General features: G+C 38.3%; 2 protein-coding genes across 2 annotated transcripts in view; one reads left to right on the top strand and one right to left on the bottom strand.

Annotated features, from left to right (window-relative positions):
* Nucleotides 1–19,454, top strand: PPFIBP2 (PTPRF interacting protein, binding protein 2 (liprin beta 2); the record flags this gene model as incomplete). The annotated part of the gene is made up of 18 exons (XM_010283081.1): nt 1–76; nt 3,737–3,834; nt 4,030–4,094; nt 4,362–4,430; nt 4,840–4,900; nt 8,695–8,839; nt 10,472–10,504; nt 11,066–11,204; nt 11,859–11,987; nt 12,572–12,722; nt 12,840–12,951; nt 13,465–13,553; nt 14,490–14,612; nt 15,306–15,431; nt 16,253–16,441; nt 16,857–17,027; nt 18,647–18,712; nt 19,383–19,454. Coding segments are annotated over 18 exons (1,914 nt in total), but the record flags the coding sequence as incomplete, so codon positions are not given.
* The window catches only part of LOC104617697 (NADH-cytochrome b5 reductase 2), a gene marked incomplete at its 5' end in the record, with an annotated part of 20,262 nt that continues 3,340 nt past the window's right edge, over nt 11,047–27,968 (bottom strand). Inside the window, 5 exons of the mRNA XM_010283079.1 lie at nt 11,047–11,155; nt 23,030–23,231; nt 25,036–25,135; nt 26,020–26,105; nt 26,645–26,728. Coding sequence (XP_010281381.1) covers nt 23,059–23,231; nt 25,036–25,135; nt 26,020–26,105; nt 26,645–26,728 — 443 coding nt within the window. The remainder of the gene's footprint in view (nt 11,156–23,029; nt 23,232–25,035; nt 25,136–26,019; nt 26,106–26,644; nt 26,729–27,968) is intronic.

Genomic DNA, 27,968 nt, shown 5'->3' with positions numbered 1-27,968 from the left:
GACCGTCGAATAGAGGAGTTAACACTATTGCTAAGCCAGTACAGGAGGGTCAAAGAGATAATGATCGCAGCTCACGGTAAAATGTCTTGTGAATAATTTCCTGATATCAGGTCTTCTAAAAACTGCGTGCACTACACCTGCTATTTGTTGTCCTTTTAAATATATGTGTATAATAACATATATTTCATTATGCTTCTATTTGTATCATGTTGGAGTGCTATGAGAGCAAGTATACACTGTTTCAGATACAGAGAGAACCAGAGTGTGTCTTGAGCAGACTTGTGTGTCACTGCCTGTAGTTTGTGGAGATCTCCTTTTTGTTTCCTGTGCTGTAGTCAGTACAGAAAAATAGGGTCAAATCTGTCTGGAGATTTAGTTGTAATGTTACTATTCAGCAAGACTTCTGTGACTGAATCTTATACTCAACTCCACAAGTCATAAACTAATATTTGTTCTACATCAGTTAATAGTAAATTCCTCCCTGGGGCCTAATTTTGGTGCTATGTGTTGTTTTAGATGGTGTCATTAAGACTTTCATTGATAAGGAAGGATGACTGATGAGATTACTGCTCTGGCTGCACAGCTGTGTGACCTGCTCATCAGTTGGGTCTGAAACCCTGTAGTTTAGCTCCTTATGTGCCAAGGCAATCTGAAGTCAGCAACTGCTCTCCTTAAAACACTTTGCTATATACTGCAATGGGGCAGGAGCTTTGGTTGCAGAACTCCTACATCCATGTAGCGACGGCCGGGTGGACAGCTGGGGCCATGGTTTTGCTAGCTACGTCATGCAGCCCTGTCCCTCCTCACTGACGGGACTCCTGCAAGTCTCTTCCACAGTGCAGGCCCATGACAGGTCCTTCATGGCCAAAGCTTCATACTTCCTTTTTCACTGCTGCTGGTTGCCGTCCCCTCAGTTGTACATGGGTTGTAGAGGCCAGAACAAAAGGAATTCTAGCAAAAGGCTGAAAAGGAGGGAGCAAACAGCAGGGCACTCATGCAGACATAGAATTTGTCAACACAGGGGCAATTAGGAAAGTTCATTCAAATTAGCTAAAGGCATGGATTTACAGTATTCTTGTGAAATTGCACTATATCCCTCTCAAGAATCAATTACTCAAAATTAAAATGACATTCGGTTTGATTTAAATTAATTAATCTGTAGGAGATGAATAAAGCATACAGATCAGTATTAAGTTTGTATGGGGTTTCCTGTGTGTTATGAGTAACCAGTTTCTACAGTGTAAAATGACATCAGGAGACATTAATGGATGATGAACGTTAATTAAATACATCCTATATTCAGATTTCCTACAGCACAGTTCAATTCAGGAATGGCAGTAATGACGCCAGCTAGTGTCAATGACACGATGTTTTCCTTTTATGTCATGTTTTTTATACAGCATTCATAAATGGGAAGCTGATCTCAGGTGCAATTTGATACTGTTAGTAGGCCTTTTTTTTCTTTTTTTGCTAAAAAGAGTTGCAATGAATATAATAAGTTCTGTTGCCTTTCCCTTCCCCTAAGAAAAATCCTGACAGCTGACTAGGCAAGTTCTGGTTCAGAGGGAACAACTGAAAACCAGAAAAATTTTACACATTTAACTGTAAAATCTGGAGAAAAATCTTTGCCCCACTTATCAGTTACACTGCAGGAAGTGGAGTGGGTTTTAGGACCACCTCATTTTAAGTTGCCACCTTAGTCTATATTTAGTAATGAAAACTGGGAAACATGACCACCTGAAAGGACAGTTTTGTTCAATGTACATCATGATGTTAACAAACACAGTATTTTCAGGTCTTGTATGGCAGAACAGAAACTTGTATTTAACACATAAGAATAAGGAACAAGAGTCACGTAAATCTCTCTCTGAACGTTCATTTAAAGAAGGAAAAAAAACAGTTCTCCCACTTCAAAGTTTTCTGAAAGGAAATCCAAAGGTGTGATTGGAGCCTGTAGAGACATATTGCCATTAACTCCCAAGATAGCTACACCACTGTTACCCTGAGAGTAACAGTGCTCTCAACAGTAACACCCGCAGTTCCAGTCTCCTTGGCCACATCCTGGTTGTACATATTTGAGTACACCATCCCCCTGGGGACATGGCTTTTAGAGGACACGGCTTTTGGAGGACGCTTGTGTGCATGAGCAAGGAGCAAGCCACCATGCGTTGGATTACTGAGTTGGTGCTGCAGGGAGTATGATGGTGTTAATGTATGCTAGTATAGACATTCAGTACAGGGTAAATAACAAACCAGTGATGCTCAGCATCAGAAAACAAAATCAAAACCCAAAACCTGTGTGGGTACTAGAGTGCGTACTGAGATAGTCCACACCGAGGTGCGTACTGTGATGGCTACAACGTTATCACAGGCTGAATGAGCTTGTTACCTTATGTGTGTTTGTGGGAGTCTCATGTTTAGCTTGCCAAGAAATATTTTGCTGATTATTTATTTTTTTTATTTTTAGAGGTGTGTTTTGAAGTTTCCCTTTGAAGTGTAATCTCTGCTTAAAAACTTCTGGTACAATCAAGGGGTTGAAATCTTCTGATAACTGTTTCAAATAATTACTTGACAGAAACACAATGTATTGTAAGCATTTATTTCTGCTTAAGGCAAGCTACAGGTCATGTTGACAAAAGACGACTGACTCTTCACCATAGGTAGCACATACATTTTAAAAAACAAAATCTATTTTGGATTAAAGTAGGGCAGCTGCTTGAAACAGCCACCGACAGCTGAGTAGACTGCAAAGGCGCGATCCTGAACTCAACTATAGAGGTAGCTCTTTTGGTTGTAGTCATTTGTGCCAGCTGAAGGGCTGTGTACCAGGAACCACAGCATAAGTCACTTCATATCCTGAAGGGCCAATGGTCAGCGCCAGGTTTGTAGGCGGTCTTTGTAGCTGAACAGCATGATAACCAAGCTCCTGTCTAATGAGTTTTTAACTGATTTCTCTTCTACTAGTGCAAAGGCTTAACCATAAGATTTGGTGGTTTTTCATAACTGCCTAGAGCTGCTGCACATCTATCGCATAAATTAGGAATTTAATGTGCTTAAAGGTCAGTCTAAATTTCTCCATCATGACATAGCAGTCCTTCCACATCCTGTTCGCAACCCTATGATAGGAGATCTCCAGAAAAAAATTCTTATCCAAAACACACCAGAAGTTTGTTGAGCACTAAATATTCAGACCCTGATTTAGTATTGCAGCTTTGACAATTTAGGAATAAAAATCCTACTAAATAATGATTTTGGAGTATTTCAGTATTTGTTTAGATCTGGGATACCCAGAAAAACCGGGAGCATGTTTACCTTGTTCATCCTTGAACTGAGCATGGGGCACTGCATTATGATACAGATGATGTCAAACATGCATACTACCTATAAAGCGATATTCTAAGAGTGAGAAAATGGTACCAACTTGAACTTGCCTCAGAACATGACAGTGTGAATTAGCATGGTTCAGAAGCCACCTCATAAGCAGCCCACCTACTCACAACAGAGCACAGCATAGAACTAGAAATGGTAAATTTGTTGCTCTAATATAAACCAGCTTGCTTCTAAGTCAGAGCCCAAAGGAGGGGCAGGGAGCGGAGAGGCGGGTAAACTGCATGTGTCAGATGAAGACTGAAGGGGAATTTAGAAACTGAAGTATTAGACTGTCTGATATGGTCCTAAATGTTATTTTTTTGGCCTCTTTCTCTCCCTTTCTACTTCTGATCTTTAACGCTCACAGGCTCTTCTGTTTCTGGTGGCAGTGAAGAGGAACTTGAGACAACTTTAAGGAAGTGGAATCTTTTGAATAATCCTCAAGGAGAATTATTTAAAACAGAGGTACTTAGTAAAGATGTTTTAGAAGCAAGTTCTGCTGTATATATGATTTCTTTGTATTGGTTTCTCTGCAGTAGCTAAGGTAATCTAGATGAGGGTTTGGCTCTGGCTTGAATTTTTGTGTATCTTGGTATGGGCACTATAGATTCAGAATCAGGCACTAGAGTTACAGGCTTGAAACTCTTCCATTTTGCACAGGCCTCTTCAGGAGAATTGTCACCAGCTATGCTCTCTCCAGTGCCACACAAAGCTATGGAAATCAGGCAAGACCTTTGTTTCTTGTTTTTCATGTGGATTGTCCTAAGTCTGTATTATTTAATCTGTTTAAGATTTAATCTGTTGGCATCTTGTCTTGCCTGTTCCTGGCTTTGCAAGAACTTTTGGGTACTTGTGAAAGCAGTGTTTGCCCTGGGAGTTTGCAATACATAGTTGTATAAGGTTTGCATTAAAGGAATAAATTAGCACTTTTATGTATCAGAATTTATATGTATTGTAGTACTTAAACCAATGTATTTTATTCTGATTTAAAGTGGAAGCATTCCAGTATCTTCAACTAATTTAACCTCTCCACAAGAAGAATCTTTGGAAATCATAAATAGGTAAGAATGAGTAACTTTAATTGAAATGTAAACATATAGCCAGAAAATTTCTATAATTCTGCTTTTTTCAATTTTTAAAATCTTTTTAAAACCCCTAATGTTGCACACTGTTCACACAGAGTTCTTACTGTCTACTTTTACTTGTTAAGAGCTGCACATTGTACCTTGTTGCCTCTCATTGTTGATCAAAGGATGTCTTCTTGTTGTTTCTGACTTCATCTACTGCAGTTCCCAAAGCTATGAGTTTTAGAATAAAAATATGACAAAAGAAATGAATCTCCTAATTCTGAATTATTTGTTCTATGCAGACATTATGTGATATATACAGCTGTCATATGACACAGTTGTGGCATATGCAAATGTACTGTGTTCTATTCACTGTTGCTTTTTTGCCTGTCATTATTTTAAGGGTTTCACAGAAAAAAAAGTCAAGTAGTTTAGAAGATTTGCAGAGTGAATCCTTGGAAAAGGTTGGTTTATTTGTAATCACAATTTCTGGTGTTTAATATCATGACTAAAAGATAAGGATCAAGTACAAATATTCTTTTTGTTTCACATGTCGTAACCTTAACCACCACTAACATTGTATGCGGTGAAAAAAGCCCCAATGATAAAACAGTTAAGGTTCTTTTTTTTTTTTTTTTTGTTTAACCCCATTGCCAAGCTTAGAATAAACAAACTAGCTGACACACCCATACGTACACATCCTGAAATTCAGCTTTTCAGCTGAAAAAGAAAAATATTAAAGAGAAATACAACTAATCATGTTAATGAGGAGTCATTTTGTTGAACTGCCCTATTATTTTGTTTATAGGTAAGTGCTTTTAAAATAATTTTGACTTCCAAATTGGTGAAAATATTAAGGCAGCAAATCCTGAGAGTAATTAAGTATTGGGTCTGGATATTTCTACATAGGATTCCTTTTTGAGTGTTTGCATGTAAGTATGAGTGTCGCTCCCTAACTTAGACTTCTGATATAAATGGCATCCCTGAAGATGGTAGTGATGCTGCCTTAGCTAAAACAGCAGGAGTGCTGTTACTAATTAAAAGGCCTAATTCCATTCCAGAATCTTAAGAGAATTCCCAATTTACAAAGGCTCGTTACGTTATGGTCCAGAGGCTTGTTTTGTCATTATGTGCATTGAAATTTTTCTGCCCTTGTAATAATGCTTTGTGAGACTTGCTATTGACACTTTCTATACTCAAATTAGGCTTAATTAGATGCCATTTAAAATGGATACTAGTAATATGATTGTTCCAGTTCTTCAAATTTTCTTAAATTTTTCTTTAAACCTCTGAAGACGACAGTGACCAAATAGAATGTTTGAAATTGGCATTGCATTCATGTGATTGTGGTCATACATATGACAAATCAGTTCAGAACTAACATTTTATTCCATGTGGAATTTATGAAGGTCTGTTTTCTTTTCATAACTTTTAAATTATTTTCCTTTCTTAAATTTAAAAACTTAATTTGTCTCCATGATATGATGTGATAAGGCTGTACCTACGCATTTAGGTTATTCTGTGTATTCTGTTACATCAGAGTCCACAGAAAACCAAGAACTACCAAGGATATGAGAGAATTGTAGCAAGCCAGCCCCATGTTCAGCAAGGCATTTAAGTTGTACACACTAATTTGAGGCATGAGGCTTCTTGGGGAAATAACTGAGACTGTGCTACGTGTATGAGTAAATGGCTAAATGTGAATTAGTTACAACCAAGGGCCAAGAGAACTTGTTTTGCTGACCCAGCATGACAAGACTTCGCTTCTTGCATTAAGTCCAAGAGAACCTGTGCTAGCAGCACTGTTTCCTGAAGCTATTCTACTTTGCACAAAACTCAAATTCCAAGTCTAGCGGTAATAATAATAAAATAAAACACACTGGTGTCTCTGACGTAGCCATGCAGATGTTTTTATCACTTCATTTCCATCACAGCTCTTGTTTATGGTTTCAGCTGGATATATAGCATATTATGTACTTTTTATGTCAGTCATTTTCATACTGTTTTAACTGTTAAAGAACTATTACGTTCACAGCTTAAAGTAAGCCTCCAGGGACCACCCAAGAAGCCTAAAAATAGAAAAATACCTTTGATCGCAACAGAACCTAAACATGGCCTGAATTCTGTAGAGTGGTTTGAACAAACACATTTAGTATTAAGTATTTTATTGAAATCAAATGAAGAGATAACAGGCCTTGTAATATATTGTCAATGCATTAAGTAGCATCACTATAGTAGTAAGACTACAATTGATGTTCTGTGTATGTATGTTAATACTAACATTTGTCTGTTGCTTTTTTCCATAAAACTTTGACATTACCCTCCTTGCAACTCCGTAGTATGTAGACGGAAAACCAGTACAGCCTGTTGTAGAACAAGAGGTATATTAACTGTAAACTGTCGTAACATTTGTCTGTTGTGATGTGCTCTGATGGTATGGCTGTTTTTTAAAATGTTTGCATAGTTCAATTACTGACAGACTTGGAGAACAGGGGTAAGGATTTGAGAGGGAAATCTGGGGTTTTTTTATGTAAAAGCTATTATGTGAGATTAGAAACTGAAGCCCATCAATTTCAGAAAATATGGTGCTAACATAATTTCTCTCCTCATATAATTTTTGGTACAAGTCAGGATGTACTCCTGCAGTTGCCAAAACAGGAGCAGGGGTTGAGGAATCCAGGAATCTGGACTGCAGTTATAGTATCACAAAGGTATCTTTAGGCCTTGAAATAAGAATAGATAAACCAGTGGTTATCTCATTAAGTGTTTCATGTATCATCCTGTCAGAGACAATGTTTTAGAGACAATTTTGTTAAAATGGGGTTACTTAATAGAAGCATACTACATAAGTGTTGTGTATTTTCAGTACAAAGTTCTCCTGCATAACCTCCTTTCTGAGACTGAAACATTTACCCATATGAGCTTGTTCCAAAACACGCAATGAACATACACCACTCCCACTAATGGCAATTGGAGTGGCAGGTTCATTTTTCTCTGGAAAAGCCTCTAGTCCTATACTTTTGACAGGTGTGGGATATACATTTTTGTCCAGCATGATGGCTTCTTCATCTTTTCATTTGGATTCAGTATGGAAGAAGCCTCAACGTGCAGTTTCCAAAGTACCTCTGTGAAATGCATACTTTGGCTGGAAAATTATCTCGTTAGGCTCCAAACCATCAGATTGATATGCAAGTTCTAATCTACCCTTGTACAAGGAGCAAGATTCCCAAATAGTTGATCACTGAAAAATTGAATGCAAGGAAAATTAAGAGATATTCAGTTTTTAGCAAACCCTATATACCGGTTCCCTTTCAACAGAATATACAGAGACTTTGAGGACCACCTCTTGTGAGCTCTGTTGCTGGTGGAAGGTCCTCCCAGCATAAGAAATCTCACTGATGCTAGTGACACCGTGTGTGTGTTCCATAGCTGCAGGCAAGCATACCTTAGACTCTTAGAGCCATTCAGACTAGCCCTAAAATACAGCTCAGTTTATGCTTTTTTCCCCAGCATGTATCAAAAGTATACCTTGTGCTTAGGGTCTATAATAGAATTGTCAGTAACATATTTAGCTATATATTTGGCAACTATATATTTAGCTATAAGTATTTTTTTAAAAACATCAAATTTGTAATGTTATTTATACAACGAGATCTTAATTCTTACAAAAGTGAAATTTCTGTAGCCTAACTTCATTGTTGATTCTTTTACTGTTATTAATGGTGGTGGGCAAATATGTTTGACCAGATTTGAGTTATACAAATACTTTTGGCTTAAATTCCTGCAAGATACAATTGTGAGGCAGAAACATAGACAGTCTGGTGAAATACAGGGTAAAAAATTGACAGAGCAAGAATGGGCTCAGAAGTAACTCAGAAGAAGTACATTTCTGGCACTAAAATTATCTAGACCAATTATCTAGTGCCAGGGTCCTGGAGGAAAGGGAGACAGCTAGAAAAATTGTTTTGACAAAACCAGATTAATTTTCAACATAATTCTATTTTAGTGAAATATACAGTCTGGCTGAAGTGGAAGGGGCATATGAGGGGAGGGAAGAGAAAAGGCTGTGTCTTAGCTAGAAAACTTTCAGCTGACTATTGGATTTAAATTGAATTATCTGTAAGGAGGAACATGGAGGGCATGGTGTCATTTAGAACCATGAACTTGAAATAATTTTTGTCAACTTTTAAAATATTGTGTACTGGATTGCAAATGCTAGGAGTGATTTATTTTATTTTTCCCTCTGTAAAAAAAACAGAGTAAGCCACTTGTGAAAGGCAGCAAGTATCAAACCTTGCCAGGAAAGCTGCCTAGACCCTTACAGAATGGAGAGCAGGGAACATACAATTCGCCAGATGGGTGTGGCATGAACGACAATGAGGACAACAGCATCCTGGGCCTGAGTACGTATCCACGCCTCCCTGAGAGAGTTATGCAGAAGGGAAAAAAGCAAACTGCTTGAGGGATTGGGACATCACATGGTATATAGTCTGCTATGCCGCAACAATGGGCTATAAGGTTCACCTGATTCGGTTAGGGAAAGTTCGACTTCTTTTTTTAGCGATGTACCAAAAGTATTCCACATTAGCTCAATGGAGAGTAAAGGATGGTTTTAAGTTAGAGCATTCTTTTCTGTTGCACTTGATGATATAATTTGCTGACATCATTAATAGCGTAAGTAATGAAGAGATGCTGTTTTGAAGATTGTGGGGAAAGCATTCTGAAAGTCAATAAATCTGTAATCCAAAAAATGGCAACTTGTAGAGTTGCAGACATACTGATAATATAAATAAGCAGTATTTTTTCCAGACAGGCTTCCAGTGCTCCCCTGAGCTTGCTGATCTGTTTCCTTAAGAAACAAGCAAGCAAACAAAAATGCACAGCCAAGTACATCATCAATACTTTTTCACTACACTGGTGCATTAGAACAAACCAACCTGTCCCTTGCCATCCCACTGCACTTTCATGTGTGATACTTTACAATATAACTCGTACTAATGCGCACGTTTCAGGCGAGAATCCCTAGTACCGGCACTACTGGTTGCTGTAGCTTGTGGAGACCCACAAGTGAAAAATTAACTTGCTAGGTGCAGAAAAACACCAGTGGATTTTGAAAATGCAATTATATTGTTATACCACAACGATAGCCACATGTGGAATCCTGTATTATTTCTTTTCAGTGACATCCTAAGGATAGATTTACTGACAAAAAGTATTAACAGTGAGGCACAGAACCAGGTGTTTGCCAAGGACTGAAGAGCTTGGGAGCACAGGCGGAAGAGTATTCCTTGCAATTTTTAAGTGCTCCTACACTTTAAAAGTTGTGGTGGGGTTTTTTTTTGTTTAGTTGGCTTTTTTGTTTAAGGCCTCACAGTCCTAAAAGCTGGTGGGGTACTGTAGTTTCAAGATTTCAATAGGTTATGGGTTGTTTAAAAAGGTTTTTTTAAAGAGTTTTTCTCTGATTGCAACATTGTAGGCAATCCATGAGCCATGCTATTATGTCTTTACTGTAGGATTATCCAAGGGTGGGTGGTCTTGTAAAGAAAAATGTTCTTTTTCTAGAAACAAGCAATGACTCCTTATATACACTGAATTAACAGAATTTTTTATGCAGGTTGGTTTGTTTCTTGTGTATGCAGTAAACTCATTATAGCTCTAATTCTGTATTTCGGAGGCATTTGATGTAATCTTAGACATTGCTTCATTTCAGATGTTCTGCAGGCTTTATGGAGCTCTGCAGTATATGCTTAATGTGTTAAAAATGTCTAAGAATAGTTGAAAAAAAAAACCCAACCAAAAACCAAAAAAAGATAAATGATCATCCCTATTTGTTCAAGATGGCCTGTACAGAATTCTTGAGGCTTGTGCACACCAATGCATATTCACTTTCACGTCAAGCATATCTGCTTCTTTTCTTTTTGTTTCTGCTTTTAATACTTAGCTTACTTCTTTGCTCTTCTGTAACTTTATTTTGCTGGTGTTTTATATCTTCTTTGCTTCTTCATTTGGCTTTCTGCTTCTTGGGATGACTGAAGATCGCATCAGGAGTGTCAGTGCACCAGTGCTAGGTACTGTATCCAAACAAGATGCATCTTTAACATGAATTTTGCTGCTTACTTTTTTCCTTTCCTTCTTCCCTCCCTACTCTTTGCTATGAAATACTAAGTGGGCCATCCAGACTGAAGTCCTTAATTGCAGTACTGAAATGAAGTAACAGCTCAAATGGCATTTCTTTTTAAGATACTTATTCCTGGTTTCATTCTGTTTTCACTGAATTCAACAGAAAAATTCCCTCTGATTTTCGTGGAGGAGTTATGGTATTAAGAATGGGCAAAGCAAGAGTCTGCTTCAGTCTGAAGACCTTAAATTAATTAAAATAATGTATTTAAATACAAATGACTGAAATAACCATACCATCTTACCCAATGTTTTATTATTTTCTTTTTTGTATCAAATGTACAGCTACTTTTTTTTTTTTCACCTTCTGAGCATGGTGGTTCTTATACAAGAACAATTTCATAGATACCTTCACTTTTTTATTATGTTCTGCATTTAAACATTAGTCTCGCAGATAACAACTTTGTTAATAATTAGTATAAAATATGACTATATTACTGTTCTTAACCCAGGAGAAACTGAGAATGTGGATGGCACAGTAGTCTCAGATGAACCTTCACCGCTTTCTTCCGGAACGGATTCAGGTCCACAGTCTCCATTGTCTCCAGAAAACAGAAAGAGTCCAAAAGGGATCAAGAAAATCTGGGGAAAGTAAGGTCATTTTTTTTTTAGTTCCCTGTCAAAACATTTCAGCTCAGAATGAACCCAGTTCTTGGCAAAAGCTACACTATCTACAGCAAGAATAAAGTACAATTCAGGAAAAGGAGAGAAAGCAGCTCTGTGATTGTATGGGTGTGTTTCTATGTACACATGGGTGCAGAAAAATGGATGGTAATGTTCACAGCATCATGCTGTTGGAAGAAATAAGACACTCTGCTGTCATCTTAATGGTAATAAAATGCCAGCAGTTTCATTAGATAGGAAAAAATAAACGATAGTAAGTTGTTCATTATAGAAGGCATCGGGTAAAAATTAAGAGAAAACAGAAGGAACAACAAAAAGCAAGGGGACCAAGCTTTACTGTGTTCACTTTATCTGCTTCAGGACAGCAGGCATTTACAAGCCTGGCCTCCGGTGTGGTTTATTAATTGGATTGAAGGGTTAGGGCTGCTCTGCAGAGCTTTATTCTTTCCTCAGAGTTAGGTCTAGTCAGGTTTGCCTGGAACTTCTTCAGCTACCACTTGAATTAGATGTTTGTAGTTTACAGGAAGATTAATACAGCTGCTAGTTGTCACTGCAGTTTCCATACGAAACTGTTCTCTATTGCAAGCTAATAGTACTATTTTGGCACTCTTGTCTTGAAAGAATAAGAAGAACTCAGTCAGGTAACTTCCCTGCAGACGATCTGGGTTTAGCAGAGTTTCGAAGAGGTGGCCTCCGTGCAACAGCTGGACCTCGGTTATCTAGATCAAAGGAAACCAAAGGCCAGAAAAGGTAACGGTTCCTTCTTTACCTCGCACAGCATATTATGCAGTATTGCTAAATGTGCTGAACGGCCAAACTCTCCTCTTGTGAAATAACGTTTTTCCCAATGTACTTCATTACATGTGGAATTCCACAACAACTGTAAAGTATCTCTCTGGTAGAAAATGCATCCTGAGTAGCTCCCCTGTTTGCACTCCTTCAACTGCACGTTACAGCACTAGCTGTGTGTTGGACTGCCACAAATTTCACCTTGTTAAAGAACAAGATATATTCCCATAATCATCTCCTGTGGGAATATCTGCAAAGGGATGAGGATTCAGCAATTCCCTTTTTCTTCTTTTCTAATAGAAAATGGGAAACTCTTATTTGTGCCCCCTCCCCAGCTGTTCACAAGTTGAGGCTAGGCGGCCAAATTAAGAGGACACTAGTACCACAGCACATACTGCGAGAATGGCCGTTGGCTTTTATTACTGCACAGAACAAAGCACACTAATACACATGCTGTAGCACTGCCTCCGGTACACGAGGAGCTTTCTGATAATAACCATAATTCTGTCCTTTAAGATTCTTCAAACATTTCTTGTACTTTCCAGTGACTACAATGCTCCGTTTGCTCAGTGGAGCACTGAACGAGTTTGTAACTGGCTTGAGGACTTTGGTCTCGGTCAGTACGTCATTTTTGCACGGCAGTGGGTGACTTCAGGCCATACGCTGTTAACTGCGACACCTCAGGACATGGAAAAGGTAACAATCGGCAGTTCTGCCTTTCTGAAATATGTAGTATCCATTTTTGTAGATACCTAAATGAGATTAAAAGAGCCAGAGGCAAGGCAAACCACTTGTTAACGGTTACTGTTGCAGGAAATGGGAATAAAGCATCCACTGCACAGGAAGAAATTAGTTTTGGCCATTAAATCAATAAATGCAAAACAAGACGAGAAGTCTGCACAACTCGATCATATCTGGGTGACACGTAAGTGCTTGAACTGTCAAGGAATTGTTTGGAAAGGAATTTAGGAATTTCCCCCACCCTTGGGGAAGGGCTTCCTGATACACATTTGTTTAAGCGGTTACTAAACATCTTTTTAAAGGTACTGAGTTTCAACACACTAGAATGAGAATTTTTGGGGTGTTCTTGACATCCCAATTATACAGCTCTGCGGTATGATCTTCCAAGGGGAACTCCATCATTCAGATTGCAGGGAAGTAAATAGGGGTGAGGGGGCTCAATCTAGCAAAGGCCGCGTTGTGCTGCAGAAGGTATGTGCTCAGTCACACACCGTATGTAAAATATTCCAGGGGGAGTGTGGACAAAGCTGGTGGGAATTGCTTTTAGGCTTCTGGTAAGAGGCTGTCCTCTGGAAAGGCGAATAGGTAGAACGAGCTACCTGAATGCCTCAGAAGAAGCCAGCCCAGACAAGAAGAGGAGAAGGGCTTCGTTCTCGCTGATCTGGATTTGGGTACACCACTGTTCTTGTATCTGCAGGATGGCTTGATGATATTGGTTTACCTCAGTACAAAGACCAGTTTCATGAATCCAGAGTTGATGGGAGAATGTTGCAGTACTTAACTGTGGTAAGCTAAAATCCTTTTTCCTCAGTTTAGCCAAATTTAGCTTCAGAATGAGCAAAGAATTTTACAATTTTCCTTTGAATGTGAGCAGTTAAAGAATTTTTTGCAAGACGGAAATAGTCCCAGCAGTAACTCATCCGTGTTGTCTAGTGCATGATTACTATTCCTAGGGTATAAGTCATAGGGTATGTTATAGCTAATTTCCACAAAGTCTTTCTTTCGATATCATGTAGCACACCGTGATTAAAGGTAAAATGACCTATTTTACTTCTGGAACGTGGTGTTCTCCACACCAAGTTAGCAACAATACTCAGTATACTAACGATAAGCAGCAATTCTAGTAATCTGTACAGCTCCAACCACATTAGCGGCAAATGTGGTTGGAGCTGTGCAGTGGAGTATACATGCCACTGTGTTTTCTTACATCTTCCCTGCCCAGGTTTGGATAATTAAGTATTTGTTTTTGTTAACTGTGCTATGAAAAAAATGCCTCATCTAACTTATCAAAAGTACAGCCTTGTCTGTGCTGCTTCAGGAGCCTCTGCTATAGGACCATGGTCCCTACTGTTCATGGTTAAGTGTGTGTTGCTAGCTGCAGTCATCCTACCCACAACAGGATCTTAGCCAGATTGGAAACAAATATTTTAAATTTTAAAATGCCCAAATATTTTAAAATTATCCAAGAGCCAGGATTTTTCTCAATAGGGCTATAAGTTCTCCTTCATATTTTAGCCAGGTTTTTCTTTAAAAAAACAAACAAAAAACCCAACAAAAACCTGCAGAATCCCCACGCTAAAAAACTGTCTTTAAAATATAAACTTTTACTTTACCTAAACCATAGTTACTGTGGTTTGTATAGAACTACATAGCAAGCTCAAAATCTTTCTTCGTGGGGAAAGTACCTGCCTTGGTATGCATTCTGTGCTCTCTCCTTTACAGAATGACCTTCTCTTTCTGAAAGTCACCAGTCAGCTGCATCATCTGAGTATTAAATGTGCCATTCATGTGCTGCATGTCAACAGTTTTAACCCCCACTGTCTACGCAGGAGACCAGTTGAGGAGGTAAAAGAATGTTTAAGTAAATTAATTTAGAGAAGCACTAATTACCTGATTCCAGCCAAAGGGATAGGAAGTTAGCAGTGTACGGTGATACCTCAGTCACTGCTACTAGGGAGTTGAGGCTAAAGCAGTAGTTATGCTGCTTTCTAGCTCTGGAATGTAACATGTACTCACCCATAATAAAAATCTACTCGCTCCTTAAGTGCTTGAAACACTTATTAGTTGAATCACATCCACTTCCTTTAGAAATTATTGGCTTAGTTTAAAGACGTTAATTCAACTTCCAAGAGAATAATTTGAAAGTTTTTTCTCGTCTGTCCTAATTTTTAGCTCTCAAAGACTGTAAGTTTTTTTGCCTTTCCTGGTCAGCATAGCTTATTCTCTTAGTGTTAAAGACTGACAATAATACTGTTGTCAAAATGCTCCCTTTTTTACACCCCGCAGCTGTAGTCTCTACTGTTATACTACATGATGCAATATATAGGGTTTCATCTGTACTAGACTATGCCTGCCACCTCATCAGAGGATGTTTGAAAGAAGTCTTGAACAGAAACAATACCTTAGAATGGGGGAAAAAATACTGCTCTTTGAGGAAGAGGAGGAATGATGTTTTTATCAGAACTGAGGATGCATAGCATGAACATGCCGTGATAATGCAGGCTACATTGTTATCATCTTCTCTGGTTACTTTAACAGAACAACGTTTCGCCTTCTGAAGTAGTTCAGTGGTCCAATCACAGAGTGATGGAATGGCTCAGGTCAGTCGATCTGGCAGAATACGCACCAAACCTTCGAGGAAGCGGAGTGCATGGTGGCCTGATCGTAAGGACCCGTTTTAACATTTTACTACATATATACTAAAAATTGATAGTCTGTAACATAAAATGTCTTTTATCCGGTGTTTGTCAAGAGGAGGAAACAAATACATTTGCAGTATGACAGCATGATCAGGCCTTCAAAAGAACCTCTGTATCTGATCTGTGCATCTTAATTTTACAAAGGAAAACTAAAACAAAGAAGGGACTGCTAAAATGTTTTTTATAATCAAAGCTGAGCTGCACATGCGTGTTTAACAGCAGTATTTTAAAAAACCTGAACTGTACTGTGGGAAAGTTACTTATTGATAAGGCATCATTGAGTTTTTCTTTGAGTGGTTTTAATAGAATTCTAAATAACTGTCCTGAACTCACAACAGTCTTGCCTGCAATCAGGACTGACACTTTCTTAATTCAAAACATTTAGAACCATTTGCAGCTTAGTAAAGTCAGAGTTCTGAAATACCATGATTCTAGTGCTGTAGAATTTTTGCAAAAATGAAATGGAAAAAATGGTGCTAAGATTAAGTTTATACTCTCAGAGTACAGCAGAAAATTCTGAAAACAAATTTGTTCAATCCAAAGAAATGTAAGGTTTGATGATAAATATAGTTAGGTATTTGTCTGATCACGTTCCGCATTTCTTGGTGCCTACCTTCATGGATTTCCCACTCCAGCCCTAGTGAGTATCGTATCACAGTGAGTTATACAAGGTCTGACATAGATAGCTTAGCAAGAATGAGAAATCCCTCTGATAAGCACTGTAATGGTTTACTATTGCAACTATTTTACCATACACAAAATAAATATTCTGCCATTTTTTAATAGATTCTGGAACCGCGCTTCAACGGTGACACACTGGCAATGCTGCTGAATATCCCACCTCAAAAGACCCTACTGCGACGCCACCTAACAACCAATTTTAATGTATTAATTGGCCCAGAGGCACAACAAGAAAAAAGAGAAATAACGGAGTCAACAGCATACACACCTCTGACCACCACTGCTAAAGTTCGGGTACGTACTGCTTTCAAAAAGGAGATATTTCAGAATGTCAGACTTCCTCTCCCCCTGCCATCTTATGGGGAGAAAAAGAAAAAAAAAAAAAAAAAAAAAGGACAAACATGGGCGGAGAGATCAGTTCTAGGGAGAGTGTTACATTTTCCTTAATTCTAACTGCCAAAGCATTTAATTTGTATCTGGTTAAATGAGCTCCTGAAATAAGCATGTAATCACATCTTTGCTTCGAAGGAATGCTATCTAAATGTATGTAAAATCAACTGCAACTCCCAAGTTGGAAACAAATTTATTTAGTTCAGAATGTTATGTACTTTAAGGACTGGGGTAGAGCAGTAAATCAAAAAGGAGAGAATTTTGAATGTTTAAAGGACAACCTTATTTTTCTTATTTAAAACTTGTTGTCTTATTTTAGCCAAAGAAACTTGGATTTTCACATTTTGGAAACTTAAGAAAAAAGAAATTTGATGAATCAACAGACTACATTTGTCCTATGGATACAACCCCAGCTGCTGCGAACGGTACTCAGAAAAACTATGGTGGCTACAAAGGACTTAGTCCATTCACTGATAGGGAACTGGAGCAGGTGGGACAGACAGACTGATGCCATTCTCATCTCATCCTCTCCATGCATTCCAAAGCTTGCAAATAACCAAATGTTAGCATGTAACAAAGCATTTGCTATGTCCGCATGAATTCATTGAGAAAGCAGTGGCTATGGACATTGGAAAGAGTTCTATGCTAAGAATATGTCAGGTTAATTTTTGTAATCAACATAATAATAAACTCATCCATCTTCAAGCCCTTTTTCAGGAATACAACACCTTTACACTATGAAGATCGATGTATTTTGGCAATTAAGGTGGTGGTTGCAGTAAACACAAGACTTTTGTACTTCTAGCTTTCATAATCTACATTTTTCGTTATCTTTATGGGTGGTTTTTAATGTAATAAATTTATTTGGACTAATTTGTACAAAGCTGTCAAGTTATATATTAAAGTACAACTGGATTGTGTATTTTACAGACATTAATCAAAGAATCCAACTGAATTTTTCTTCCTTTATGTACAGCAGGGAATAGTTATGCTTAGACAGTATATGTGAAAATAATGCATCAGTAATTAAGTAATAAAGTAAACACAATTATTAATAAACCAATACTTAAGTAATTCACTTCTGTTATGTAGTAGTGAATTTGTGAAACTCTGTCTAGACATCATACAGACAAATGATGAAGACTAAAAACCATCACATTTTATTCAACTTTGCTGTTGTGTAAAGGGATGTAAACCCTGAAAAATGGAGCTCCTGGAGTCTTGTGTGAACTTTGGCAACACATAAGAGCCAGACAGAGGCAGCTGGGGTAAACTGTCCTATCCCCACTGACCTTAAGTGAGATAAAACATTTTAAGCCTAGTAAGAGAATGGTCACAAAATTGAAAAGACTAACTGTGAAAGTAATTGTTTCATTTGCATGGTTTACTGCATGTAACACCTCATTTGTGTTCATTATCTAACCCCTTTTTCAATGCACACCTTAGCAAAAAAAGTACTGTTCCTAAGTAGGGACAATACCAAATCCTGACTATAATTTAGTATCGCTGCCCACTTGCACAGTTAAGAGTTGCCACTTGCACAGTTAAGAGTTGCAAGCGAATGCATTAACTTTGAGCCAACAGCTTACACTATGCAGCTGTTCATGCATTACACAAATGCTGGCTTTTTCTCTAAGAGCATGGCCTTTCCATTAAGCAGGAGCTGTAAGCATGTGGTCATGCAGGTAAATCTCAGTGCCCTAGAACTGATAACCTTTTTATATAAGACTAGATAGAACTGTGTCATGAAGAACTCTTACTGCTTGCCTCTGGAAGATGATTACCAGAAGTACAATAAGTGTTACACCATCTGGAAAATATTACTCTTCACTGATAATATCAGTTAAGCTTTTTTATTTTCTTGTGTGAATTACAGTTCACGTTTCATGGAATCAATCTTTCTTAATCAGGATTCACTCTTCCTGTCCTTAAACGCACTTCCACATACCTTGTAACATGGAGGCATTTTTGTTAGTGCGCAGAAATCAGAGCTTTTGAACGTACCACGACTTCATTTGTCCAGGCACAGATACCTCCCAAAGATGCATGTAGAGTGAATAAAATGGCACATACTGTGTGATTTGAACTAGTTCCTGAATACTTTTACAGATGGAACATTCAGAAGGAACAGTAATGCAAATAGGGGCTCTTTCTCAAGGCATAAGCCATCTTACGGTACGTACTAATTTCACTCTTGTTTTAAAGTCACAAATGTATTCTGCTAGAATTTGGTGAAAGTTGGTCATTGCTGGTGATAGTTAAAGAGTAAGTGGGTCATTATATTGTTAGTTTTTTGTATTATTGTAGCCTTCTTGCACATTCACAGTCAAAAAAACCCCTGCTTTTAAATAGCACTAGAAGTTAATTTTAATTTAGGCCTGTTTTAAATTTTCATGAACTCTGCCATTGGGTCAAAGAGATAGCAGATATTCATCCCCTTAAACAATTCTTCAAAGATTTTGCAAGTAACAACCACTGAATGCCTCGGTCACAGCAAAGAGAAAGACTTGAAAATTTACACAAGCTAAAACTCCATGGAAAACAAAACAAAAAAAATCAGTGTATTAGTTCCTGACTCCATAGTACCTAATTTAAAAAAAAAAAAGTTGACTGAAAGTCATAATGAAGAATTACATAACATAGTTGAGTCACATGCCACACACACAATCTCTGAGAATTTTCTCAAGTAAATAATAGCTTATTTAAAGCTGCATTTGAGAAACTCCTTTTAATTTTATGTGACTCTAACCCCCTCTGTTGTGCATCTGATCTCATTACAGTTGGATTTCTTTAACCATAGGCCTCTAACTGAAAATGCTGACTTGTTCACATCTTGTTTTTTCAGACTATGTTAAGCCAAGATGAAACGCTGAATGACAGCAGATTTTTAACACCTACCTTTGAAGACTGGAGATGATGTTTTAAGGTGACCAAGAACGCTAATAATACCTCATGCCTGTCCAGAGAGGTGGCCAGGAGAAGCTTGATGCTGTGGTACAGAAAAGCTTTACCTCTTTTCTGCCAACGAGACTTGTCACATAGCATTTGATATTGTCAATGCAGCAACGCATTACAGGTTAACTCTCCTAGGTGCTGTTCTCCACATTACGTAATGTGAAATAGGTGTTGAGAGAGAAGTGGTATTCAAATCCAGAGTCTGGAAAGCCAAGACTGGCACCATGTTTTACCCGTTAATTCAGTCATCTTTTACATGGTATGTTTATGTACTGTTCTATGAAAGATCTTTTTTATTTTTATAATTAGCTTGTAATGCAGAAATCATTCATGTTCTATTGTGACACGTGGACTAATCAGAGCCACCTAGAAATTCAGATGGATGCTGGTGAGTGCAGCAGTAATGGCTCACTAACTACTACTGCAGTCTTGCCAGAGACTGTTTCCCATAAAAGGATTTTAATCTCTCATCCCTTCCATTAGCACAGGTCCTGCCCTCTTTTTCTCTAAGTGCAGTGTAGAATGGGAAGAATGGAACATAATACTATCCATCAAGCTCCTGCTTTTATCAGGAGGATGACAATAGAGATAGGTAAAGATGTGTGAACATGCTAACTCAAAAATATGCTGAACAACTTACAGCAGGAAATGTAACTTTGAGACTCCCAGGAAAACTGATCAATTCAAAAGCAGGTGCTTCACTTAAAGGGATTTTTTTTTTTTTAATTGCGTGATTTTTACACGTGCACTAAGATATTCATGATCAAGGAGCAATCACAACACTTAACTATTGTAAAATGTAACTTTAAGAGTGGTGTTTACCATGCTCTGTTGAGTAAGTGCAACAGGATTTCCAGCATGATCATTGTTTGGTTTTAAATGACAGTTAAGTAGAACCATTGAACGGGCTCTTTCTGTACACAGCCATTTTGTCTAAAATGGCTAGGACTGGTGCACATGTGCAAGCATCAGGATGCTCATAAGCCTTCTGAACAGTCAAAGTGCTTCAGACAAAGTTTTCTGAGCTCCGTGCCTGGCTGATCTGAAACCTAGTACAGGCTCTCAGGAGAACAAAGATGGTAATAAGCCTATTTTCCTTCCGTAGTTACACCTAATTAAAGATATGGCTGCAAACAGCCCTGAGCACTGGAGATTGCAGTAGAAACACTTCTATAACGTTTTCATGAGAACTGGTGATGTTGTAAACAATATTGCTGTTCACTTTCAGTTCTCCCTTCCTGCTACAGATAGATTTTCATATAATACTTTATTTAGCAATAGGAGACAAACATTACTGCTCTGTGATGTATAAAATGTGACTAAGGAGCATCCTACAAGTACCATAATAAAATAAATATTTGTTTGTTTACAACACCTGACAAAATAGATCTGTTGCTATTCTACTGAGCTAGGACTGCAGCACTGTAACAGAAGGAAGTATGGTCTCTCACTACTTACTCAAGGGGCTGTTTGGGGGTGAAAGTGTCTCTGTTACACAGCAGTAATTACTTGCGGCATCTGTTGACGTGTGCCTCTCATGCATTAATAAGGTATTAACAAGATATCTTAGTAAATAGGGAAATGCCAGAAAAGAAATCTGCTCAATTGTAAAGAAAAGACTTCATAAGTATATGGATGGTTTGCATTACCCTCTCCTTGCTGGCTCCAGGGTGTTGGTTTACATACTAATACAGCCTGAGGACAGGTCACTCCCCGCCACAAGTCTCCCAGATAAAGGAGAAATCTCAGGTACTGCCCAGAGGAAGCAGCACAGGGCTCTTCGAGAGCTATCAGTGGCACTTTTTAAAGGTGACCTATTCTAGTCCTCACTCCATGAGCCCCTCATGACAGACCCTGCACTGTATGGTCAGATTTTAGAAGCTAAACACATTATTGTCCAAAATGGTAAAACCAAGGCAATTTTTTTTTCCCATCACTGAACAATGAAATGATAATGGAAAATCCAAAGGAATGAGAAGTCAGTCTACACATCAGCAAACTAAAAATGCTTAATAAAAGGTATTAAACGTACCGGTCAAGTACGTCTTCCATCTGGCAATGCAATCAACACTAGTGACCAGATCACGTACTACAGCCATTTGAAATACTTTGTCAGGTTAATTAGCCAGCAGACTTATTACGGCACTACTAATAGGATAAGCTGCTCCAACAGAGACAGCCTTAATATCACTGGGGTATTTCAAGCAGATTTTCAGATTTCTTTTGATGATGTATTTATAACTCAGCGTGGTGTTGTGCTAACTTGGCTGTGAATAGTCAATCTACAAAATTACTGATTTTTAAAATGTATATATATATTAAGAAATCCTAATTAGCATAACACTGGCATAAATGCTTATTTTTTGACTGTTATGAATAAATTCTGGATGTTCCTCTATCTCTTGCTGACTGTGGAATGATTCTAACACGTGTGGTTGATCTCTCATCAGGGACAGAATCACAGTCTGAATCCTTGCATCTGTCTTTGCATTATTGCTACAAATGTAACTGAAGAAGTACAAAACCCCTATGTCAGTTTTTAACTAGTAGATTCTTTCTGTCTTGCTTTAGATGAATAAAAACATTTAGTAAACATATTCATTAGCATCTGAAGAAGCAAGTCTTCTGTCTAAGGGATTTGGCAGACCCTAAAACAAATGTAGTATAAACTACTTTCTGTAAATGAACATGCAGTACTGCAGGCACCGAAGACTGAGAATTAAGTGCTATATGGTAAAAAATGCTAAGATGAGACATTAGCTGAATATAAGATCAACTTAGTAGGGCTTACAATAGAAAGTAAGAAGCCATGTTTTCTTGTAAGCAAAGGAAATTTCTGAACCACCAAAAGAGCAAGCACTATACTTAGAGAATGGCATTCAAATAATGTAACATCACTGGATATTTATGTCTGTATATGCAGCCCAGAATTTCCATATACAGTTGGCAGCGATTGTTTAGCTAAGGCTGTTAGAAGACAGCATGAAGTTATGTAATCCTCCCAAATAAATTTCACACTACTGAGAATTTCTGTTACAATAATAAGTAATTTGCATGTTACCCAAATTCTGCTCACTTTTACAATATCATACTGGGAGTTCTTTCTTAGTCCCTGGTGAAAGGCTGTAAAACAGCACTTAAAAAAAAAAAAAAGGACAAAAGACTGTTCTTTGTACTGTCCTTCCCCAGGATTTGCTACATGAATTACTTATAAAGCACAGCCAAATAATCCTAGTCCAGTTTTATAGCCCTCTCCCAAACGCCATACCTATGTTAACAAGTGGCTTTCTCTCTCCTGCCTCTCCGATTACACTTAAATGTTTTTTTTTTTTCCTCAGAATTAACACTATCTTCTTAAGTTAGCATGAAGTTACTTCCACACAATTCAAGATTATCTCTCAACTTCTTAGTATTAAAACATGCCAAGGTAATTATGAAGTTATAAACCACAGAAGTTACATTAAGCAGTTAAAACACAGACACACAAAAATACTGCACAGTTACTACCAGTTGTTCCTGTAGGAAAATATGCAGTACTTACAAAAAGGTATCAGATGACATCAGCGTTAATAAGAAAATGTACTGCTCTTGGGATATCCAAGTTTGTCCAGGTTGGGCTGACACGCAAACTGAATCATAGGTGGTGGCCCACACATGAGAATGAGTGTCTCACTGCCAGGAGAAGGGAGGTGGGTTTTAATCATGTCTGCAGTGATGAAGCCAGAACTGTACTTCCAATCTGAAACAAAGAAATTAAACTATTAATTTGAACCTCTGTACAGTGTGAAGCCTTTTTAAACTGCCTATGCCGTACTCACAAAGTAGCTGAAGAATAAGCAAAGTTACTCTACTATCACTGCAAGCCAAGAGTGTGTTAAATCTCTCAGTGAGCTCAAACTGAGTGGTCCCCTTCGACAGGGCTGACAAGCATGTGGGTAACAAGGATCTCGGTGATAAGACATGAAAGTCTGTGAATAAATGATAGATGTAAAAGAAATTAGACAGCAGGTAGGACTAAGCAGGAAGAGTAAATCAGCTTTTCCAGTGAAGAGAGGTCACCCAAGGGCAGTTGTGCAGGAAAAGTTATTGAGACCTGTGCCTCAGAAATCGTGTGGTGAGGTGATGAAGTTTGACGATGACAAAAGTTCTGCCATGTAGTTAAGTGATAAGAGGAAAAAAAAAAAAAAGAGGAAAGAAATGCTAAATGATACCAAGCAGTGATATTATTAAATGCATCTGCCATTTAAAAAGTGAGCCAAGTAGGAAAAATAATCCTGCCTTCACATATAAAAATATGTGCTTTAAGCTCATTTATCAGGAGCAAGATTATGAAAGCAGCAGCAGTGAAAAGACGTATTAAAATGTTACGTATCAGGAAAGGAAAAGGAAATGCCATGTCAAAGTAAAAATACAGTTTGCCTGCATCTTGACTACTGCTGTTCGGTTCTGATCTGCTCCACTCAAAAAGGGACACAGCAGAGCTGGAAAAGGTTGAGAGAACAAGGATGAGCAAAGGTTTATTATCACTGCTATGTGGGGCAGATCAGAAATCTTCAGTATAGATGAGATGGGGCAGCAGGGGTGATTGATAGATGTCTGTAAAAATTAGTAACATGAAGACAGCTGGTAGGCACCTAGTCACACTCTCTTCCAACACAAGAATGAAGAGGCAATTGCAAACCAGAGGAAGTCATTCTTCACACAAAATTGCTAATCCTATGGAACCACTAACAGACTGCCAAAAAGCTCACAGAGGCTCCAAAGGAGACACAGTAAGTCCATACAAAAGTAGTCCACTGAGGATTACTGTATCTGTAGAAACACATTTGGCTCAGAAACTAGAAAGATTAAAGACTGGAAGAGTATCAAGGCCTCCTGATTACTCTGGCCATCTACTCGTGGCTATTGCTGACAACAGGTACAGAACTTTGATCTGACTCAGTTTGGCTCTTATGTCTGTTAAATAAAAGCTCAGATCACTTACAACATCCACAAACATGAATACCCAAGTTTCAAAGGAGATTTAGTAGAGTTCAACCAATTTCTAATTCAGTGCTACATCAGCCTACAGTTGATACCTTAATCTATATACATGGCAGCTCTGTTTTCCCAGAATCTAACCTGGAGCTGCTGCAAAACAAAGATATGCATGTACTGTTTACAGGTATTAAGCAATTTAATGCCACAAAATGCTAACATAACGCGATTTGGGAGATAGCCCAAAACAGAGCTGCAACTTTTGCTGAAACGTCCCCAAAACCGGCACATCCTGAAATACATCAAAAGGTCCTCCGAGTAATGTGTCCGACCCAACAGAAGTTAATTTAATATTAGTTCACACTTTCTAAGGCCCACCTGGTTTAGATCACTTTTCAAAACTGGAGTTGTGGTAAGACTTGTTTCTGAGGGGTTCGGAGTGTCTTTGTTGTTTAGAAGTGTAAGAAAAGACAACTTGATATTATACTAATGGCCCCTTGAACAAGAGTGAAACTCTGCTGTACAGCAACAAGCAAAGGCATTTCCAGTATGTACCAGTAGCCTACCTTGTGGAGGTCTGTCCAGTGTATACCAAAGCGTGAACTGATCAGGATGCCTCTTAGCAATGTCTTCTAGCTCAGCTCTCAGTAATATATCTTTTTCTGTCTGCAGAATGAGACCACGGTTTAGCTCCAAACCATCTCAAGATGCCCTCTAATGTGAGCTCGTCTGGCATTCAACAAGCAAAATGCAATGACAACTCATTCAAACCAAGAAAGTGATCCCCCCTGCCCCGCCCTTACATGATAATTATTATCATTACAGGCTTCTGTAAATTCAGATTAACAACAACAAACTATGAGACTTAATAGCCACCTAAACGCTGTCTTAAAGGTGGCAATTTGAACAACTTTTTAATCCAGGCTAGAATCACAATTAGCTGGATTTTTAGCTAGCTTAGCTAATTTAGATAGCTCTGACGCTGGCAAAAATGGCCTTGTACCAGTATGGTGAAGGGAAACTGTGGAAAGAGATTCACAGAACAAAATCCTGTTTCCTTGAAATCAGTGGAAGAGTAAAATGAGTAGAGGGATCTGGATCTGTTCACGCTATTTATGCCCTAATACAGGAATTAGGGAATACAAGAGTACAGTTCTCTCTTCTACTATGAGAAGCCATCTTCAAAACAAATAAAAGATCACGGGGACTATGACAGAACCAAAAAAGTATTTATAAAGGGCCTTACGAGTTTTTTTATTCAGTTTCTCCTCCTTAAATCATTTTAACCTAAGACAAAATACTAAGTGCTTTACATAATAACCATTTCCTGCTCTTCCCTATACTGATAATTTTTAAATGTGCTATCTCAGATAACATTTTCTTATAAATGGTTGGGTGAAATTACAAACCCAAGGACGCTGGAAGAGTATGAAACATGTAGAGCAGTATTTTATCCAGGGGTCAATGTTCCATCAGTTTAAAAAGCTCAGGGGCCAGCAAAAAAAGTAGGCCATTAAAGAAGAACAAACAGATGAGTTCAGTATACTCACCTGATTAGCAAAAAGAAGGTAACATTTTGTGGAGTCCTTTGGATCATCTGTGATGCGGCGAATCAGCTGCAACATAGGAGTTATTCCTGTTAAAAAACAAAGTGGTTTAAAAAAATGGGCATTTCTTGCTACAGCTGCAGTTTCAATACTAATGCTGCCTTCCTTCAGCCTTCAGTGGCAGCTTAGTTTGCAGAGGGATACATACCTCTGAATTTCTAATCCATGCCACATTCAGAGGTTGGGGGTTTCTATTCTTACAAATCATTTCAAAACAAAAACAAAACCACAATACCTGTATCTGGGGCGTTCCTCTTCAGCATTCTCTTTCACATACAGTAATTTTACCCACAAGACATTCTCCTAAAATATTTGTCATTGAGACTGAAGCTCAGAGAGATGAAGTAAATTCTCTGAGGTCACACAGTAAATCAAGATTAAAACTCTGAAGTTGCGCCCAGCACTGAGCTCAAGCCCAAGCCACTGGAAAGCCTCAGTGTTGCCAAACACTCATGGAAACAGAGGTGTAAGTGCTTTGCTACTGAAGTACAGTGTTTGATACTCCTCACACGCATCCATAAAGACATCTTCATTCCCTAGACATTCCATATGAGGAGAATAGTTTTACCTGTTCCTCCAGCTATCATCCCAAGATGCTTTGCGAACTTTTTCTCTGCTTCAGACTTCTTATGAGGCTTGATAAGAAAGGTACCTAGAAGAAATATTCAAAACGTATAGGTACATTAACTCCCAAACATAGACACAGATTCCATGGGAGTAAATTACTATAGCCTACCAATTAATTAGGACAGATCTTCTAGAAATGCTAAATGGACTGAGCACAGTGAGTAGAAACCTCTTTGTCTCTGTAAACTCCAATCCTAGTTTGAACAACTGTTTTACTCCTTCCCTGCTAGCATTGTTTATAATAAACTCAAGGATTCCCACATCACTGCCTAGAACACAACTCGGCAACTGCGCATGTTAGTGGTAGCTAAAGGTAACTACAGTCCCGACTACAGAGAAGCACGATTCTTAGGCCATCTTCATCATCCTCACTTGCACCATGGATCTAGCCATTTGTCTGTGTCCACCAGCATCAAGCAGGAACACCTGCAAAGATTAGAATCAGGAATGCTGGAGTCTTGCATACTTCTATCAAGTACTTATAATTTTTTAATTCATTTCCAGTTAATGAGATCCCATGACACTGGCAGTCAGCTAGGTGACTATCTTCTAGTATCCTGTGATCAGAAGACCTTGCTGATTTCTGCTCTGCACCTGGGTATAGTATTGCTTCAGAACTATCACAAAACCAGACAGTTTGTAACTGAATTACTCCCCAAGGACCAAGCCAAATGAAAAGCCCATAAAAAGTATTCTGTATGAAAAGCATTTGACGTATTCCAATCTTAAGAGATCTGTAACTAGTAACAAGCTTTCCTAGCTACTACTCTTTATAGCAGCCAAAGCAGAGCAGAAAGGAATGTTTGTAAAACATGCATCACTCCTCTGAGATATAACAGCTTCATCAGTATATTACTTATCACAAAAGGTCATGTTCCAGAGAAGCACCGAGCACTTACCCCTTAAAGGTAGAGTTAAGTGCAGAGTCCCTCTCAGTCAAGATCAGTGCAACATCTTTCACTTGCATCTTGAAAGAGGATTACTTCGCTGCACTTATTTCATCCCAGTCAACTCAGACCCGGTTTAATCATGAAATGGAGCTGGCTCTCAGTCAGCAGGTTATTCAGTAACAACGCTGAGATTCTCAGAGGGCATTTTAGGCCACAACCTCCCTTGTTTAAGAAGCATCTGGAACATCTCCTTCCTCATGTATAGCTGAGGTATTATTTCCAGTGCAGCCTTCTCAGTTATATAATCCGATGGCAATTTTTTCAGATTTAATATTATGGTCCCAGGAGTGAGACAATAAGCAGCTACTCATCACA

This window comes from Phaethon lepturus, unplaced genomic scaffold, assembly GCF_000687285.1.
Source record: "Phaethon lepturus isolate BGI_N335 unplaced genomic scaffold, ASM68728v1 scaffold51552, whole genome shotgun sequence".
Taxonomy (NCBI): Eukaryota; Metazoa; Chordata; class Aves; order Phaethontiformes; family Phaethontidae; genus Phaethon; species Phaethon lepturus.
Note: the sequence above shows the minus strand (reverse complement) of the source record. Positions and strands in the feature narration are given on the sequence as shown.